The 20,173-nt window shown below is 36.3% G+C and overlaps 1 protein-coding gene across 1 annotated transcript in view; it reads left to right on the top strand.

Moving 5' to 3' along the window:
* Positions 1-427: 427 nt before the first annotated feature.
* The window catches only part of LOC107669711 (USP6 N-terminal-like protein), a 67,597-nt gene continuing 47,851 nt past the window's right edge, over positions 428-20,173 (top strand). Inside the window, exons 1-2 of the mRNA XM_016462079.1 lie at positions 428-687; positions 9,424-9,509. Coding sequence (XP_016317565.1) covers positions 9,506-9,509 — 4 coding nt within the window. The 5' untranslated portion in view covers positions 428-687; positions 9,424-9,505. The remainder of the gene's footprint in view (positions 688-9,423; positions 9,510-20,173) is intronic.

Below are 20,173 nucleotides of genomic sequence, written 5' to 3' on the forward strand. Positions count from 1 at the left end.
CTAAAGACTTTTCTGATAAAAAGTCGCAATTACCTCTTTTATTTTTTATTCAGTGGCGGAAACGGGCTTCCATAGGAATGGAGAGTGCTAGAGTTAGAGGGTCAAACGAAGCCGTTTCTTGGATATGGCTAAGGACGCAGCTGCTCGGATTGAGTTGAGCAGGTCATTCCACCAGGAGGGAAACGTCCGTGAAAGTAATTTTGTCTCTTTGGGATGGCACCCTAATGCGCCGTTCACTTTCAGAACGCAAGCTTCTAGAGGGCACACAATTCTGAAATAGAATATTAACATATATTTAATATTATTTTAATAATATTAATAATCCCGTGACATTTTATTCTGAACTTTGCTGGCCAACTTAAATACATTATAATAACTAAAAATGACATGCACCGGAAGGGCTTAAAATCACAGTCATCATCTTAAACTAGAGACCCGGGTATGTAGGCAACAGTAACTGCGTGACTATGGCATCGCGATGATGTGGGCAGTGTTTGGCGGGCGGCGCGCGAGCACCTGAGCTGCTGCTGCAGGGGTTGTGGTTTCCATAGCGAGCGCACTCACTCACTCACTTCAGCGGGAACACCGCGGACTTCCTGATGCGGGACAATGCGTGCATTCCGCTCGCATTTACGCCACAGAATCGGCTGAAGGGATGTAGGCGGAGCGCGGACGCGAGCTAAAAAGGTAAACGCGTATTAATGATCAGCTGTGATCGCGAGATATTGATCCAGATGAAGTTCTGTTGGTTTTCTGAGCTAAAGTAGCGCTAGCGGGGCAGTTGGAGCCCTGCCAGAGTCGAACGGGGCAGTTAAAGGGAGTTTAAATCCCGGAAATAGGGCGATATGCTTAATCGCGTATGTTTATTAACTCTTTCAAGGGGAAATACTGCTTTATTCACTCTAAAGTTGTTTGTAATTGTATTCAATGAGGCCTAGCCAGCCAAACGCTCGGACGGCCTCCAGCAGCAGGATTGATGCTGGTGGGCGGTTCATAAACACAAATGGCGCGCGCTGATTGGCGGAGTACACAGATGCAGAACGTTGATTGGCTGAGAGCGCTGTCTTTCACGAGGTGTCCCGAACGTCTTTTAAGTGTTTTGGTATATTAATTTGAGGAGATGCAAGGAATTTCAAGTTAGAAAGTCACAATACAAATATATTCCGGTTTTAAATCACTATTTATTCAGCATACTGTACTGCAGAGGGAACCACTGAAATAGGTTAGTCAGTTTCCTGACATTTCCACTTACTATGAAGTACTGTGGTATTATTACCATGTTTTTTTTTTCTTATTATTGCCAGTAGTATTCTTTGAAATGCCTTGAAGTACAATGTAAATAGTCTAAATATGGAAATAATTCCATAACCATTGCTAAACCATAGTTTTTGTTAGAGGCATTTTTGAGTACATGATCTTTGTGATGCAGCCACAACTCACCTCATGAATCACTGCCTAGTTAAGCCTATTACATTTCAAATTGATCATAATTGATTTTTTTTCTGTGTAGTTTATATAAATCAGTGCAGATCCTATTTAAAGGGCTTGGGTGAGTGTGTGTTTTCATGTCTCACATTCTGCTGAGCTGTGTGTTTCATATGCACATGTACATGTGCTGACTACACACATCACTGCCCTGTTATACAGAGCAGAGCCCTACCAAGTGAACGTGTGATCCAGAGCAAAGAACATCCAGTATTAATTCTGTATTCATCCTGTATTAATTTGCAAGAAACAAGATTAACCTGCTTAAAAAAAAAAAGTATATCATAAAAGAAAACACACTAGAAAATAATGGCAATTAAGAAAAACAAACTATACATTCATGTTTATGATTAAAACAACTAGATTTTGTACTTAACTGTGCTTACAATTGATTAGATGGAATTTATTAGATAATGTACTTTATTGCTCTCATGAGGGAAACTGTGGTGCATTAGCAGCCAGACAAAACTGTAGAGTACATTGCAGATTCTTATACATTATGTACACTGTCAATACAGTGGCCAAGAACAAATCACACACACACACACACACACACACACACACACACATATATATTTTATTTAATACACGAGTTTCAGAATTTGAGTTGAATTACTGAAATAAATTAACTTTTCCACGACATTCTAATTTATTGAGATGCACCTGTATACACACACACACACACACTGCAGTTCAAAAGTTTGGGATCAGATTTGTAATGTTTTTTAAAGGAGAATCTTCTGCTCTTCTGCTCATCAAGGCTACATTTATCTGATCAGAAATACAGAAAAACAGTAATATTGTGAAATATTATTGCAATTTAAAATAATGGTTTTCTATTTTAATATACTTTAAAATATATTTTATTCCTGTGATGCAAAGCTGAATTTTCAGCATCAATACTCCAGTCTTCAGTGTCACATGATCCTTCAGAAATCATTCTAATACACTTATTATCAATGTTGGAAACAGTTTTGCTGCTTAATATATATTTTTAGAACATGTGATACTTTTTTCTTTGATGAATAAAAAGTTAAAAAGACACTACCGTTCAAAAGTTTTGGGTTAGTTTCTTTCTTTCTTTCTTTTGAAAGAAATTAATGTTTTTATTCAGCAAGGATGTGTTAAATTGATAAAAGGTGATAAAGTCTTATATTGTTATAAAAGATTTCCATTTTCAAATAAATGCAGCCATGATGAAAAGAAGAGACTTATTTAAAACACATACAAAATCTTACTGATCCCAAACTTTTGAACAGCAGTGTATTATATATATTTAATATAATAAAAATAATAAATTTTGTGTGTGTGTGTGTGTGTGTGTGTATTTATATAAAACTAACACACCTTTCTTTTTTTTACTGGAAAACAAGACAATGATAAGTTTCTTTCTGCAGTGTGTAAATCTTAAATCATTGTCCCAGTGCAGATGAAATTATGAAATGGTTTTTTATAAGACTATTAAAAATAAAATGGAGATCAAAACAGTCTGAACCCTCCAGACAGTCACAACAGCAGCATCCCTGAAGCCTTTATTGTTCTTCTAACTTCTGTGAATGAAGTAAGAGGCAATCTAATAGCTGAAACACACACAGCTGTTTGATGGATGGCTTCAGCCGGAGAGGTAGAGGGGAGCAGATGAGGAACTCAACTGCTTTAGCCCACAGATAAGGATAGATCACTTCCTGTGTGTGGGGGAGGTTGTACCATGGCAACAAAATGGAGCAAAGCTTTCATAGCTGGTATATTAGACAGTTCTCTGGTGGGCACTAGTGGGAAGACGTTATTACTTTTGTGAAACACTTCCCCCAACCCAGAAACACACTCACACTCACACTCACACACACATTGCCATTGTTGTCTTGTTATTTGCAATTTGGGATGAGCGATGTAGCTAAAGCAATATCTCTGGATTTTTTATTTATTTATCTACTTACAATAAACAGGGTGTTTTTGTTTTGTTTTGATTGTTTGTTTCATTCAGACTAGATCAATTCAACCAAACAGCTGTAGCTGATTCAAAGCAAAAAGCAGTAATTCAGCAGTAGTAATATATTTTTACTTTATTTAGCCAAAATAGTATGGAATCTTAATATTAGAATTTAATATAGAATTTTAATATTGCGCATTTCGTTTTTGAGTAATGATGCAAATGAATAGTTTTCAAATGTTTCATGATGTACGTCATTTGTCCAGTGTGTGTTTTGGTCGGTTTGAAAGAACTGATTTTGAATCAAACTTCTCAACTTATGATTTATGCTATTTAAATCAGAGATGTGATTAATACCTGTCTGCACTCTGCACCTGGCCTTTAGGAAATGCACTGGGCAACTAAAAAGTATTTTAAAATATTTTATATTCTCAACAAAATAATACAGACTTTATTACAAATGTTATATAATATATAGCCCAAAGTTACTACTCTAACTGCAAAAAAAAAACAAAAAAAAATGCATGTAAAGACACAGCGCTAAAGGTCTTCACATTCCTGAGCTGCTGCCCTGGCACTGAGGGGCAGCTGGTGCTGGTACTGATGCCCACTGGCAGAGAGAACCGGTCTGGCATAAAAACATGTGGTCAGCCCACACATACAAACACGCACACATTCAGATGTTAAATCTAATATGATGTTCCTGGGTGATGCAGTTGTGTTGAATGTACTAGGTTAAGTTCACTCTCCTATGGTTGTTCTTCTTTGTGTCATGCTATTGACAGCACAGAACATGTGAACATATGGCCGCAGTAATCCCAACATTAAGACCAGCTTTCCAGAGTTCTCCCTCTCCCTTGCTCACCTGGCTGGTGTTTGTGCTGTCTTTTTGACTTCGTGATCTGAAAGGGATAGTTCAAAGTGAACATTCTGTCATCATTTACTCACCCGAATGTTGTACCAAACCCATGTGACTTTCCTTTTTCCATGGAACGCAAAAGATTTCTTGAAGACTGGTTCACGCTTTTACATGAAATGAAAACAGATAGTGACCAGTCAAACAAAAAGAAAGAGAAGAAAGAACGTAAAAAGTTTGGCACGACTTGTACTCCGTATTACAAATCTAAACAGTAACTTTGTGTGAGGAAACAGACTGAAATGTATGCCTCTGTTCATTTAAATGTTTTCTCTCCACTCTAGCCGGTTAAAATTAGTCCAAGCCATGGTTTCATATGGTTTTGAGAAACATTTAATGGTGCAAATTAAATGACTCTACAAATGTCATGTGGTGTAACCAAGTAAAAAGCAACATGAAATTATTATAAAAAAAAACAAAAAACATATATATTACAAATAAGTGAATTATTAATTCATAAATATCATAATATATCAACATAATTATTGTTACGTTTACAAATATTGTTAAGTTGCCATGTTGCTGTGACATCTTAGTGACTTCATACTAGGGCTGCACGATATTGGAAAAAACTCACATTGCGATATTTTTTTTTCTGCAATATATATTGCGATTTGAAAAAAAAATCAGATGACTTCAATATAGCTCTATTTGGGGAAAAAAATCAATGATTGGGTGATTTTGTAGGCGAGTAAATCAGCATAGGAAATAAACAAATTGCAAGCATAGATAACAGAACAAAGATACAAATGAAATAAGCAGTGCTTTATATTTTTCAGGTCTAACAGTATTCAGGTACAGACATTTAATAATCAAATGTAAAATAACACTGCATAGTTTTCACTATAAATTAAATCTAACAAATCTGTGTTAAAGCTACAAAAGTGATTTTTCTTTGTGTTTTGTTGTTTGATTAACATTCATGACACAGAAAGCAACAGGAACATTAAACTGCTGTGATTGTGAACCAATATGTTCCACATCCATTTTCTTTCTCAGTTGTTTACCTTCACCTAAGCCATAAGCATCTGTGTTTACAAGGATACTTGCAGAGCACAGTATTTCAGGCACAAATAGACGCAGAAGTGAACAGAATTCAGTGTTCACGTGCATCTGCATGGCTCTCACCGTGTCTACACCGGATGCGAGCAGCGCGACGCAACAAAATACAATAGAACCACTGATCTATATAATGACATAGAACCCATTATAATCAGTGATGCTGTGTGACTGACTACACTGGATGCGGCGCGACACGAAAAAATCCCCGACAGTAAACTGATACCGCGTTCTATTTATGACGTACTGACACAAAGTTCAAATGATATGCAACGGTCGCTTTGTCATGTCCAGTGTAGACAGACCGTTCACAGAACGGTCACAGACCATCCACATACACACACAATGAAACATAATGATCATTACTCTACTATGGTGAATGGTGACTGCAGGAGGTAGGGGGTGGTGTGTAAGAGAGAGGGGTTATTAGTCATCCTAAATGGAGTGAGATGGGTAAAATAAGAAAATGCAAGAAGGGTGGGACCCTCACACTGGGTCATGACAGCGAGCCCAGGGCTCGCAAAATCGCTAGCCCGACGTCCCGGGGATATTGTGTTTTCCAGTCGGACTACCAAAATGTATCACCACTCTGCCCAATGGGCTATCTTAAATGCAGATCTCCCGCGGGTCCTTAAAAATTCCTAAAGTGAGTTGTGTCAAACGTAAGGCCATAAAAAGGCCATTTAAATACGTTAAATGGTATATAAGAAATGTCTTAATTATAATTTCAAGAGGTCTTACATTTGGGGACGGAAAGACAAGAGTCGCGATATAGCTGGATTAAACTTCAAAAGGCAATGATGTCATTGAATAAATATGAGTGCTGCATGTGTCAAGTCAAAACGCGGCGCGGATGTCTTTATTTGAATGTATCTGAAGGGAACCGACTGTCCTCAGAAACGTGTCGTTGGCATTTTAATTTCATTTTACCTATAATTCCTGATAAAACAGCGTTTATGAGCACGGAGTTGCTTTGTGTACCGCCGTTACCGGAGAAAACGCAATATTTCAGCGCTCCTAAAGCGCCACCTCGTGGCAGAGAATGAATTTGCATTTCCAATAAGCCTTTCTTGCTGTTTATGGTCAGATCAATGCAAATATTTAGTTAATGTTAATTAAGAAGTTAATGTGCCTTTTAAAAATCTAAACAATTAAGACAGTAATATTTATATGTTTTAAATTGACATTTTATATGGATTTAATATTGACATATTAAACATGGTCTAAAGACTGAAATGCTGTTGTATAATATTTTTGTTTTTGTGAAAACCTGTATCTGAACTGTAGCAACCCTCTACATTGCGAGTAAATCACTCGCATATGCGACTAAATCTTCACTCTGGCGGTTTGAGACTTTATTCTTTGCAAATTTAGGGATCTTATCTATGCACGAACAGCTTGTAACACTCCAAAGAGAAAGGAAATCTTGAAATCGGATCATATGACCCCTTTAAACTTATTTTAAAAAAATTCAGCAGATATGCTGTAAATAGTTAAATAAAATCCCTTCTTTCATATTTGTTGATATTTGTGTATTGACAATATTTTTGATTGACATTTAAACTCCTATCTGATTTTCTATATTTAAAAAAAAGGTCTTTTTTTATTTGGGGTAGTTCAATTAATTTTCGGGCTACCAAAATCTGAAGAGTACCTGCCCGAAGGGCTACCAGGGATTTTGAATTTTTGCGAGCCCTGGAGCCTGATGCTACAGTCCTGATATCATCACTGTGTGAGTGTGTGCGTGTGTGTGTTTGGTGCAGAGTGAGGACATAAGCTTTCATGTAATAGACCACTTTTTTAAAGCATTTAAGCTGCGTTTTTTCCCCTTCTTCTTTGTTTCCTCCGGTCACAGCTTAATGTTTAGAGACAATAAGTAAGCCATTTTTGTTTGACTTCCTGAAAAGTGTTGACTTCCCTTTGATACTGAAAAATTCCTCTCTTTGTTTGAGCTGTTTGTCATGTCAGTTTCTGCCTGTTGAGGAGGTGTGCTGATACTTTTATAACCAATCAGATTAGTTTTGCCAGGTGGATGATACAATTGGTGGAAAGTCCCACAGAGTTAAACTTAAGGAGGTATTTGAGCCATTATCTACAGACTTAAGATTTTTTACTAAAAGTAAAATTGAAAATTTAGAAAATAAATAATTGGAAATTTAGTTATTAAATGTATTGCTGTTTATAAAATGATTGAAACATGTTCGTAGTTCATAATATATATATATTATAATATATTTATATTTATTATGGTAGCATCATTTGTACTTCTTTTTATTTACAGTATATTATTATTATAAATAGAATCACATGTATCACAGTGATGAGAATCATCAAGAATAGCTCCAAAATAAAACAAAATAAAATGCATCACAACAGCAAGTAATAATAATTAATATTAGCAAATTATTGAGATTTGCTATGTGGTGTACTGTATATATCTTTAATTATGTGATAGATAGTTATGTGAGTGTACTAAATGCCGGTCAAGTTGGATATACATGTATCATGTAAGTACCCTTGAAAAGCTTTTTAATCAAGTTAATCCAAATTTAGTCTTAAATATTTAGTTTCTTTTTTTTATTTAATAAATCAAGTATAATAAGTATCGCTTTTTATTTCTCCTCTTTCCTACTACTTGTTTCACTTCTTTTTCAAATTTATTATGCCTGTATAGGTATTTTATTAAGTTTTAGTTTTATTTAATTTGAGTTATTTTAATACTTCAACAAACTAAATGGAAATGAAATAATATATATATTGAATTTATAAATGTGTATGTATATATATATATATATATATGTATGTGTGTGTATGGTTGTACATGCTCATATGTAGTTGTTTTTTTTGGTGTTTGGCTTAGTGTTATGTTAGAATCATTATTATACTCTTATACCTTTTGTTCTTTAATATTTTGAATTGTTTTTAGCTTTATTTTTTTGTTTTCATTTAAATGTTAAGTTTTGAAATTTTGTTGTATGCATTTGTCATTTTGATTTAATTTCTTTATTTTTAAAATGTGTATAAGTAGTATTTATAAAGTTTTAGCTTTTAGTTTTGGATCTGTTTTTAGTTGTTTTAATACTACAATTGATTGCTTCTGTTGTCCTCATTTGTAAGTCGCTTTGGATAAAAGTGTCTGCTAAATGACTAAATAAATAAATAAATAAAAAGTATGGCTTCACCATTAGAGTAGCCAAAGCATTAAATCATAACCATGAAAAAAAAGAAAAGAAAAGAAAAAAACTAGCAAACAACTACATGTAGTTTAGTTTTGTTTTGCAGTTTTAAGGAGGGAAGAGGAAAACTGTTTTGTTCAATTTATAACAATTTTGCGTAATTAGGCTAATTACGCTATTTGGTGATGTATATCACTGCCATGGTTTAAGATTTTGGTCATAGTTCGTTTTGAGAAAAGCTCTTGTTTGCACATGATGATGGCAATATCATTCATACAATTTTAAGTATTTAAGTCTTAAGTGCCCAAATATTTTTGCTTCAAAATACAATTTGGGTGTGTTTGACACCTGTATACTTTGAAACAGAAATATTTTAGGTACAATATGTTCTTGAAATAGCTACCAACACCACAGTGCAAGAAGTCTGTAAATACTTCTAACCATATTTGCTGTAACAAAAAAATATCATTATACAGTTGATATTTAACATTCTTATACCAGATCAAAAAAAAAAAATGACACAATGATAATAACATTGACTTATAGACATGTATGAAAACTGAAGCTTGTTCAGTGACGGGACATTTTTATGGATTATCTGCTTCAACATTCTGCTTACCATTCCTGGATCACGTCTGAATTGGATGAAGGAATGTTATCTTTGCTCTCTTTGGGAGATAACACTGCTTCACCACATTTGGCTGGCTGACTGGAGTGCTGTGGATTTTCTTCTGGATTTTCTGTTGCTTTTCTTAGTATCAATTCAAGAGGTTTCTACACCAATTGCTTGTCGTTTTTACATGAGCATTCACAGTGGCTTTTGTGTGATTAAAGAGGTATTTGTTGGATGTGTACAGGTCATGAGTGCCTTGAGGAGAACAGCTGTTGAGAAGAACCTCACCTGGACCACACACTCCTACCAACTCCCAGCATCCCAGTATGAGTGAGTACATACAATACATCATCAGCATAACACTCTCTAAACAGAGACTCACCTTGTGGTAAATAGTGAAGTACTCACTTACTTGTTTTTGACATATCCGACCGAACTACAAACTTTCCAGTGATGTCTGTGAGAAAGGGATATTAACTAGGAGTGGGGGAAAAAATCGATACAGCATAGTATCGCGTTTTTTTTCCACGGCATTACTGTATCGATACACGGACGCCAAGTATTGATCTTTTATTATACTATTTGGTAGAATAATAAAATCAATTTCTTTACAATCCACTAAGATGGTGGTGTTGAGCTTTTTTCTGGTGAGGTCAGCTGGGTCACCTTCAGCATGCAGTAAGTTAGTAAAATAAAGAGGGCGGCATCTTGGAAAGTTATCAGGAAAGTCCCGTCCGCGTTTAAATCGGATGTATATGGACTTACTTTAATAATAATATATATGGCGCGCCGCGTCGCACCCGCCTGACAGTGTTCAGCGCGTATGTTTCACTCTCCTCGTCACTGCGCAGTTTGACGCTCCACTCAATATTCCGATCTATGAATGCGTGTTCCACTCGTGTACCGCTCATGCTCACCGGAAAAGCAAAGTCCGCTCAAATAACGCGCTGACAGGAAATTTCTATGCAGTATAAAGTTACTTGTTCCGGTTTGCAGTAGCGCTACTGTGCTGTAACATGGTGTAGGCTAGTTCAGCTGTACTGGGCAACGCTGCTAAAATGATGCTACCTTCAGTGACGCTATGCTCTGCTCATATGCTCTGATAATAATAGCTTTGTAGGACTATACATTATTTGGATAATTAGTCAAAAAAACAACAACTTATATCTGATTATGTTAGATAGAAGTGAATAAAAATAATATATTGATATTTAATATTAAGGTAACACATTTCAATTAGGTTACATTAGTTAATGTTGGTTAATGTATTAACTATCATGAATGAAAATCATTACAAAGCATTTTCGGTTTCGGTTTTCGGCCAAGTGCATCAAGAATTTTTGGTTTCTGTTTCGCCGCATCCCTAGATGTAAGACTACATGTTTTATTTCATTTAATTTAAATTTAACCATAATTTACTTTCAAATGCCCCAATTGCTGAAGGGTCTGATATGCATATATACATACATACTCAGGTATATAATCAGGAAATTGGTTGCCTAAGGCAAATAGAATTATAAAATATTATATAGAATTATACAATTCTATATAATAAAATGTGGTGGACACCTACATATTTTGAAATAGACAAAATGGTATAGAATTATAAAAAGGGCCATTTTGTGCCGTTTAACTTGGTACAGTGAGTCAAGAAGAAGATCAAAAGTAGTAGGTTTGTTCTTCTTCTTCACTCATTGTTTTAATGGTTATATTCCAATGAGCTAATCATTATTTTCATTGTATGGCCAATAATCAATAAATGGCCAATTTTGTAATTCTATACCATTTTATCCAAATTAAATGAAAATAAAATCAATCGTTTTAGATGTTAAAAGTAAATTGGAATTTAAATACAAAATATCTATATTTTTCAACATGATAACTGGATGACACCTGCTGATCTAAACTTGTCATAGTGAGATGTTACAAGAATGTAGCATGCTGCAGTTTGAAACATTTATTGTTGCATTTTGCACTTTATTTTGCATACTGATTTACTTTAAAGTAAGCAATATTCAGTGTATTCTAAGCAATAAGCACAAGTTAGTGTGCCATTCTGTATGCAGGCAGAGATCAGAGATAGGAGCAGAGGTTCCCAGGTGTGACACTATGAGTAAATGTGATGAGACCGCTTTATTTGTATATACATTGCTCTACAAATCTGATTTGAAATCCGCTTGAGCTTCATGAAATCTAGTTAAAGAACGTCCCTGATTCACATCAGATCAATGCAGATCCTTCAGTAAGTTCCTGTAAGAACAGGGTTTTATGGGAGTTTGACATGTAATCTCACAGATGGTGTGTTTTAGAGGACTGGAGTGTATTTTAAGTGTGGGCAGTTGCTGTGGAGACTGTGGGGCGATTGGATTGGTCAGCTGCCAAGTCGGGATGGCTGCGTTGAGCGATTTAACTGGATTACACAGTGTGTCCCCCTGTGGAGTCCTCACCAAACCAGCAAACACTCTAGCCAGCTGGACTTTTTTTTTGTTTGTTTTTAGTAAAGTGAATGATAGTGATATGACGGGTTACTTGATTACTTTGACAGCATGTTACTATAGATTTACAGAGGAAGTACAAACTGAAATAGTATATTCTGAGCACTTTTCTTGCATGCTGAATGCTTAAAGGGATGAAAATGCAAATTCTGTCATCAATTACTCATCCTCATGTCGTTCTAAACCCGTAAGACCTTTGTTCATCTTGAAACACAAAAGATATTTTAATGACATCTGAGAGATTTCTGAGATTTTCTGTCCACTAAAACGTTGATGCTTAAAAAAATAATAATCATAAAGACATTATAAAAGTAATACATTTGAATGTATTGAGCAGTTTTTAATCCAAGTTTTCTGAAGAAACCTTTGATGAACAGATTTAGGGTTTTGTTCACATATCAATATTGATCAACAAATATTGAAACTGAATCTGTTCATGTTAAGCAATCATGTCTTTTCAGAAGACTTGGATTAAAGCTCTCATTTTATGTCTTTATTACGTTTTTTAAGCATAAATATTTTGGTGGAATTGACAATTGACCAACTGACTGAGGCACTACAGCGATCTGTCACGACACCTTAAAGAGCCACAAAACGGAATTACATTATTTTAATTTCTTAAAAAAAAAATATTACAAAATTTGAAAGCTGAGATGTTGTTTACCAAAGGTAACCTGCCCTGTCTTGTCTGTGGGTGCGTTGTCAGTGTCCTCTTTGCTCTGAGATGTATTTTTTACTACATGAGAACATGATGTGTGGCTTGTCAGACATAGCAACAATAACTAAGGGGGCCGGGTCCTTGCGAAGGGTCAGTTGACAGAGGAGTGACAATTATCTCTCAGGTTTCATTAAAAATATCAGTTGTGTTTCGAAGATCAGTAAAGTCTTATGGGTGTGGAACAGCATTAGGGTGAGTAACTGATCACAAAAGGTTTGTTTTAGTAAAATATCCCTTTAAAGTTGCTGTAAATATGTTTCCCACTGTTTTATTTTAAATAATGTGGCGGTCATTTTGAGTTCACATGACCAATTGTATATACTGCTTACTTTATCTGTGACATATTAGTGCTACTGGTTGACTGGATATTGCCAAGGCCAATATATTGGCCAATATTTGCCTTTTTTCCCTTTTTTTGTTTCTTTTGTTTTGTTTTATTTCATTTGGTTTACATTGCATTGCTGAGTGAAACATTAACAAAAGACACTTTGGAACATCTATAAAGCAATAAATATAATTTCTTATTTTCTTTTACAACAGAAAAGACAATTTTCCATATCTTGGAGTATTATTTTTCTCGTTTTTTGTGGAAGTAATCCTTTTTTGGCTGTTGATATTGTAGCTCAACAGTTTTGATTATTTTGGATGGCTATTGGAATTTCTCTTGGATGATTCATTCTTTTGTTTTTCTGAAATGGACAAATGATGATCCACTGAAAATATCCTGTTCAAGTAACTATTTGTTTGTAAATATGGCAAAAAAAAAAAAAAAGTGAGCCATTTGTCAGAACTGTGGCCTAGCTGACTGCTAATAATATAGTGACCAATTCTGTGATTGGACTCTCCTTATTGACCTGTTTCTCTTTTTGCATGGGATAGGAAGCCAGCAGTGCTTGAACAACCAACTGTTATATTTAATGCTGGCAAAAATATCTGAATTTAGTAATAAAGGTGCACTAGACAGTCACACAATGAGAACTTTAGGTTTAGTTGCACAGTACAGAAAAGGACAAAATAAATGAGATACAGACATTTATTTTAATCCAGATTGGATTAGATTTCTCAGAGTACCAGAGTTAGATGAAAAACAGTAGGTAATTTGCTCTGTAACCAATGCCAAAAGTGATAATTGTGTTCCACTAGACAAATAAAAGCATATAGGTTTGAAACGAGCAAGTATAAAGACAATTTTTTTTTTTAAAGCGATTCTCAAACTTTTCACCAAAAGCTCTACAAGTTCTGGGAATCAAGCCTTTAAGGTTTATTTGTGGGTTTTTTTTTTTTATGTCTGAAGCTACTTAAACCCCTCTTCCTACACCTCTCCACATTTTTCTTCTGTTGTTCACTCATCTAGTGCACTACACCTCAGTCTCAATTCTTTCATCTTCAGCATCAGTCAGGAGCAGTGTTGGGCAGTAACGCATTACTTAGTAACACGTTACTGTAATTTGATTACTTTTTTTGTAACGGAGTAATTTAACGCTTTATAATTTTCAAAATAGTAATTAGAGTATAGTTCGAAGCCAAGGTCTCTATACGTTACTGCCGCGTTACATTGCTGACAGAATGCAGTGTTTTATAATCTAGAGATTGTAAAAAGGATGTAGCACACGCACTGTCAAGTCAAGTGCCAGTGGATTAGAGACCTGCTCCCGTGAGACCCGACGCAACAGAGTGCGGCGCGGGACAAGATGGGCGAGTGCTGCTGCGGGCGGGTAGACACTCGTGTGTGTGTGGGATGCAGGGGGAATAAAATGATTCACGGGACTCCCGCAAAATAGAAATATCTAAACATAAAATACTTAAAACAAATAAATTGTTATTCATCTATTGCACAAAAGCAACATGAACTAATATAAAATATAAACAATTAACAGGTGCAAGCGTATGCAGAGTTTCTATTTAGGCTATAACACGTGTTTGCAGCGTTGAGCAATGCAGTGCTGAAATTTGCTTGATCACGGATCCTCTCATTATAACACACGAATTGTAGACATTATGAAAGATTCATTATGCATACATTTATTGTGTTATAACAGAGATTTGTGAGATTGCGATGAACTGAGATGTCTTTTAGAGATTATAAATGCAGCGCTCTTTGCTGGCATTCTGCCATGCCAAACCATGCACGCAGCGGCCGCTGGCTTTAGTTAAAAATAACAGTGTTCTGTGAATGTTGATGCTTTAATAACAAATATTTATCGGGAGCGTGTATGCTGGGATTTCATAAATTTCATGGAGAAAAAGGTAACACAACTAGTAATCTAACTAATTACTAATTACTTTTGAAATAAAGTAATCAGAACAGTAACGTGATTACTTTTAAAAGGAGTAATCAGTAATTTGATTAAATTTTCAGAGTAACTTGCCCAACGCTGGTCAGGACAGAAATAGAGAAATCCCACAAAGACCAATAGCAGTGACGGTAAAGGCACCTAAAATAGCGAGACAACCACAGGAAGTGTGTGTGTGTGTGTGTGCATGCATGTCTATGAGCTTGGCCACTCTTGAGGATGTGGTGTCGACAATATAACCCAGGGAAAGCAAACTACAGCCTGTTTATTAGCTTCCCTGTTTCTTCTGATCTAATTTCAGCCGCTATTTTTGTGTAGAGTATTGACAGTACAGACTATTTTTTGACCTTGCTTGTGAGTTGTTTTGATACTGTGGGAGAGTGTGTGTGTCAGTGTGTTTATGTGTGTCTGTTGAGTTAATTACCCTCATTACCCCCTGCTTGTACCCCTGTGAGAGGCAGCACTAATGAGAGAAATGACTCATCCAGGATGGACTGAAACAAGGACCTGAAACAACATGAAGGGGGATAAAAAGAGAAAAAATCCCCCCCTTCAGCATGACATGCTTTTTTAATCTATAAGAGATTTGGTCACAATTTATGATTTATGTGAGTGATAATGTACTGTGACGCAGAGCGGCTTTACCAGCTGCCAACAGAAGATTGGTTTTATGGATCATATGGCTACAAATGCTTGTAGAATGCTAAGAGAAAATGGAGCATTCATTATAAATTCAAAATATTCAGCACTTATGATAATTATATTGTATGTTTTAAACATCCTACTAATTAGCCTACGTTCACCATCAGATTAAAATGTAAGTATGAATCATTGACAAAAGCATAATGCGGTTTTCCTACTTGTTGACCTTCGTAGAAAAGCTAGGGATAAGTAGTTGCTTACTGGTCCAAGTTGAATGAGCTCCAAATCTCTAGATATGACTCGGATTCCTGTTTCAATGCAAGTCTATGGGATTTTAGCCAGTTTTATTTTATGCCAAGTGAAAATTAAGTCAGGTTGTTTAGAAAAGTAAAAGTACACCTGAACAAGCCGCATGATTTAAGGTGCTATTCATATTCGTAGTTAAAACAAATTGCAGAATGAGTTACTGAAATTTTATACTAAAGGTTTGGGGTTTGTTGAGATCTGTTTTTAATAATAATAATTTAAATTATTATTGTTGTTGTTAGTATGAATAAATAATAAATGATTATTAACATTAAATAGTAAAGACTAATTTGTTGTTGTTTTTTATTATTCTAGTTTTTATACATACATACATACATACATAAGTATACATAAATAAATATCCAGATTACCCAGATGCGCAGGTTGAGCATATGGGTGTGTTTGCACAGCTAACTAGATGGATGATCATAGGAAGGAAGTCACTCAGGAATGTGATTACATTTCACAGTAAACAGTGGAACATGAGGAAATGGATCCTGTGTCCTTTTGCTGTGTACACACACACACACACACACACACACACACACACACACACACTGCTCCAACCTTGACAAGTGAAGTAGTTTTTTTACAGGTAGGATGAGACAGTCACATAAGCTCTAATATAAAACTTTGCTCTCCTGATGTGCAGGATCTTCTGAAAGGTAAGTAGCTTAATTGTGATGTCTTCTTTTGGACAAATTGTAGGACAGAATCACATGTATCCTTCATGGGGAAGGCAATCCCAGAATGCATTTTAAGTCTTGTTGGTCATGTTTTGAAAGTTTTCTTACTGTTGCACATGTCTGGTTCAAGGGTGTGCATGTGTGACTCAGTGCATACACACAAGCTCATAGGTGCATGACTGTGAAATGACAGTTGCTCACTCACTTTTAAATTCCGCTTTACATAGTCACTTTCCCAGATGCCTAGATGGACATAGTTTACACTTCTTTATACACTTCATTATAGGAAGGCCCACACACACAGACCCATAAAACCTTTTTTTCCCCATTTTGGAAAGATGTCCGAATAAATAAAACCGGAGCAGTGGGCAGCCATTTTTGCTGTGGCACCTGGGGAGCTGTTGGGGGTTCGGTGCCTTGCAAGGGTCTCACCTCAGTCGTGGTATTGAGGGGGGAAGAGAGCGCTGGTCATTCACTCCCCCCACCTACACTACAATCCCTGCCAGTACCGAGACTTGAACCCGTGACCTTTTAATAGGGAGATGTAATAGCAGTACACTAAACTGGTTATTCCAGTCTTATCTTTCACCTCCTATAACCTGGCAATCAGTGCAAACCTGTCAACAAGCAATAAATAAATCCACCAGTTAATTGGAACAATCAGAATTAAACATTCATTACATTATATGTGAAACATAACACTGAGGATGTGAACGACTGTTTTCCGAATCCACTAAACCCCCTCTCTCTCATTGGCATTTGTCCAGTATTAGAGTGTGAATAAAAGAGGGGAAATTCATGCTGGGCATTTTGAGAGGTGCATTATGATCCGTCTTCATCACATACACTCTGATCGGAGTGTGGTTCTCTGGGATGTCACTGTGCCTCTGCATATCTGAATCAAATGAATCCACGCTTCTGCATGCATTATTAAAGCTCAGCTTAGCCATGCGCTTTAACGTCATTCAGCTTCTACAAATCCAGTACTGTTATCACATCAACATAACACTCCATCATGCTTGTTACTTCTGACATGCTCAGGGTCTGGACTTACTGTAGAAATGCTGATTTCAAATCAGTCCTGCTCAGTCCACACTGATCAGTTTAACAGACCCCACAAGAAATCACAAGAAAGACCCAAATACAGACCAATGCCAGATCCCATAAGAGCCAAACCAATACTATGGTGCATGCATAATTATTAAGCACGTTGATATTCTGATCATATTTTTTTTCAAGCACATTTTACCAATTCCAAACCACATCAATCTTAATAACTACTTTTAATTTTGTATTTGATAATTTATAAGTTATATATATTTGTCCATGAAGGCTGGAAGTGAAAAATTCCTTATATTCAGGTGTGCATAATTATTAGGCAGGTTTTCTTTTACAAAAAAAAAAAAAAAAAATTCTCACTGGGTCAGCAGGGTAAAAAAAAAACAAAAAAAAACAGGTGGAGAAGAAAAGAGACTCCAGGTAGGTTTTAGTTTTGGAAAATGGTGGCACTGGAGACTAAATGTTTCCTGATTGTTTCACACCTAATTCTTTACCTTAATTCTTAATTATTTTGCAGTTAACATGTCTCTTTTCTTCTCCACCTGTTTTTACCAGACCCTCTAAGAGTCAGACCAAGACCAATACAATATCCCTTAACACTCAGACCAATACTAGATCCCTCTAAGCTCAGATATGGACCATTATCAGACCCACCCACAGTTACAGATGCTCTTAGTCCCATACCACAACAGATCCCATGAGATCGAGCCCAATCCCAGCCCCCCATTCCAAAACCAATACCTTAAGATGCAGACGGATTCAAGACCATATACAACCATACAGTATAGTTCCTTTAAGATCCATACCAATTCCTGACCCTTTAAGACCCATACCTAAATCAATATTAGAGCTCCCAAGAATGATTGCAGAACCTCTTACAAGCATACAATACAGATCCCCTAAGATCCAGACAAACTCCAGACCACCTAAGACCCATTCTCAAACCAATACCAGAGCCTCTAAGACTCAGACAGATTCCAGACTCTCTTACACCCAGACAAAACAGATCCCATTAGATCAAGGCCAACACCAGACCCCCTAAGACCCATACCTAACCCAATACCAAAGCCCCTAAAACTCTGACCAGTACTAGACCTCTCAAAGCCCAGATATAGACCAATACCAGACCCTCTAATGACCAGACCAATTAGAGACCCCTTATGACCCAAATCAATGTGATCTCTCATGGCCCTGAAATATACAACATTTTAAACTCTTGAGGCCCAGATACATTGCCAACAACCACAACCATGTCCACAACCCAACCTAATACCTGTCTTGGGTCTTGAAAATTCTCACCAGTATATGCTAGGAATAAACTGTGACCTACCTTGCCTGAGACCAAAAGCAAAGACCATGATCCAAACCAATACTTTGTTTTTATACCCAGTCCAAGGCCTCGTTTATGTGATCTTAAGTTTCATGACCAAGACCCCAAGATCAAGACTCTGCCCAGAAGGTTGTTAGCTGCTACAGTTAGATGGACAAAGACATTGGAAAACATGAATTTCAGCTTCAAACTCTTTTGGAGAAAGATTGGCAAGCTAAAACTCAGATAGTGGGATCCCACAGATTCTCCTTTTTATGTTATCTTTCTCTCTTTGGATCTGTTTTACTGAAAGTTGTAGTATTCATAGATTAGAAAGTCTGGAAATCGAACCCATTGATTTCCCATAAGGCCACAATGACAGAGACCCACAGATTGATTTGTATCCGTGTTTTTTGTCTGATCAGCAGTCTGATTGTATAACTTTGTTGCAATTGAAGCTCTGTATAGGGGAATCAAATCAATTTTTTTAAACAACACAAAATGACTAGAGTACAAAAGTATCTGTCTGTCTGTCTACCTATCTATCTATCTGTCTTAACCCCTGATCAGTGCTGAACAAGAATTTAAAGGTCTGTTCCTGCACAGGTTGCAGTAACTCTAAAGAACATTCCATGAATATTGTGAAAGTATTATATACTGGTTGCAGTAATGTCACAGCAGTTTGGTTAGCACAGGCTTGTGCAGTACTTTAGCTACAGTCCCATGATAGCTGCGATTAAATCCAGTAACAAGGATCTCATGGTTTAAACATGGTTCTCTTTAGTGTTTTTTTTGTGGTGAGCAGTGGTGATGTAATGCTGATGTAATGTTGTCAGGCTGTAGAGGGTAATTAGATCCAAATGAGGCCATTATGTAGAGATTGATTACAATGAAGGTTACATGTGCTGCTGGATGTCTGCACAAGACATACACACTGCTGCAGTGAGCCATGATAACACACTGTCCTTGAGCAAGATCAGGCACCGTGAAACGTAAAGGTAGATGAATAGAAGGTGTGTGTGTGTGTGTGTGTGTGTGTGTGTAATCATTTAGACATGCATCAGTATTTGTGATTTAACTCTGGGGTTTGGCTTATGATTATACCTTTGCAGGTTTGCTGTCTGTGTGTGTCTGTGTGTGTGTGTGTGTGTGTGTGTGTGTGTGTGTGTGTGTGTGTGTGTGTGTGTGCGCATGTGTGCACGTATGAGTGTTGTGTGTTAAGACTAAGTGCACTGTAAATTAGGGATGTAACGATTAACTGCGAACCGGTTGAAAATCGATTCAAATATGTGACGATTCAAATCGGTTGAGATGCTAAACAAATCGCGGTTCATTTAGGTGTAGGAGTTTATATGAATGCATGTCTGAGGGGAACTTACTGTCTTTAGAAAAGTTTAGATGGTATTTTTTCTTTTCATCTTGCCTCTGTATAATGCATATTAAAGGGGTCATATGATGCTTTTTTAAAGATCATTATTTTGTGTA

Source organism: Sinocyclocheilus anshuiensis, unplaced genomic scaffold, assembly GCF_001515605.1.
Source record: "Sinocyclocheilus anshuiensis isolate Anshui unplaced genomic scaffold, SAMN03320099.WGS_v1.1 scaffold548, whole genome shotgun sequence".
In the NCBI taxonomy this organism is placed as follows: domain Eukaryota; kingdom Metazoa; phylum Chordata; class Actinopteri; order Cypriniformes; family Cyprinidae; genus Sinocyclocheilus; species Sinocyclocheilus anshuiensis.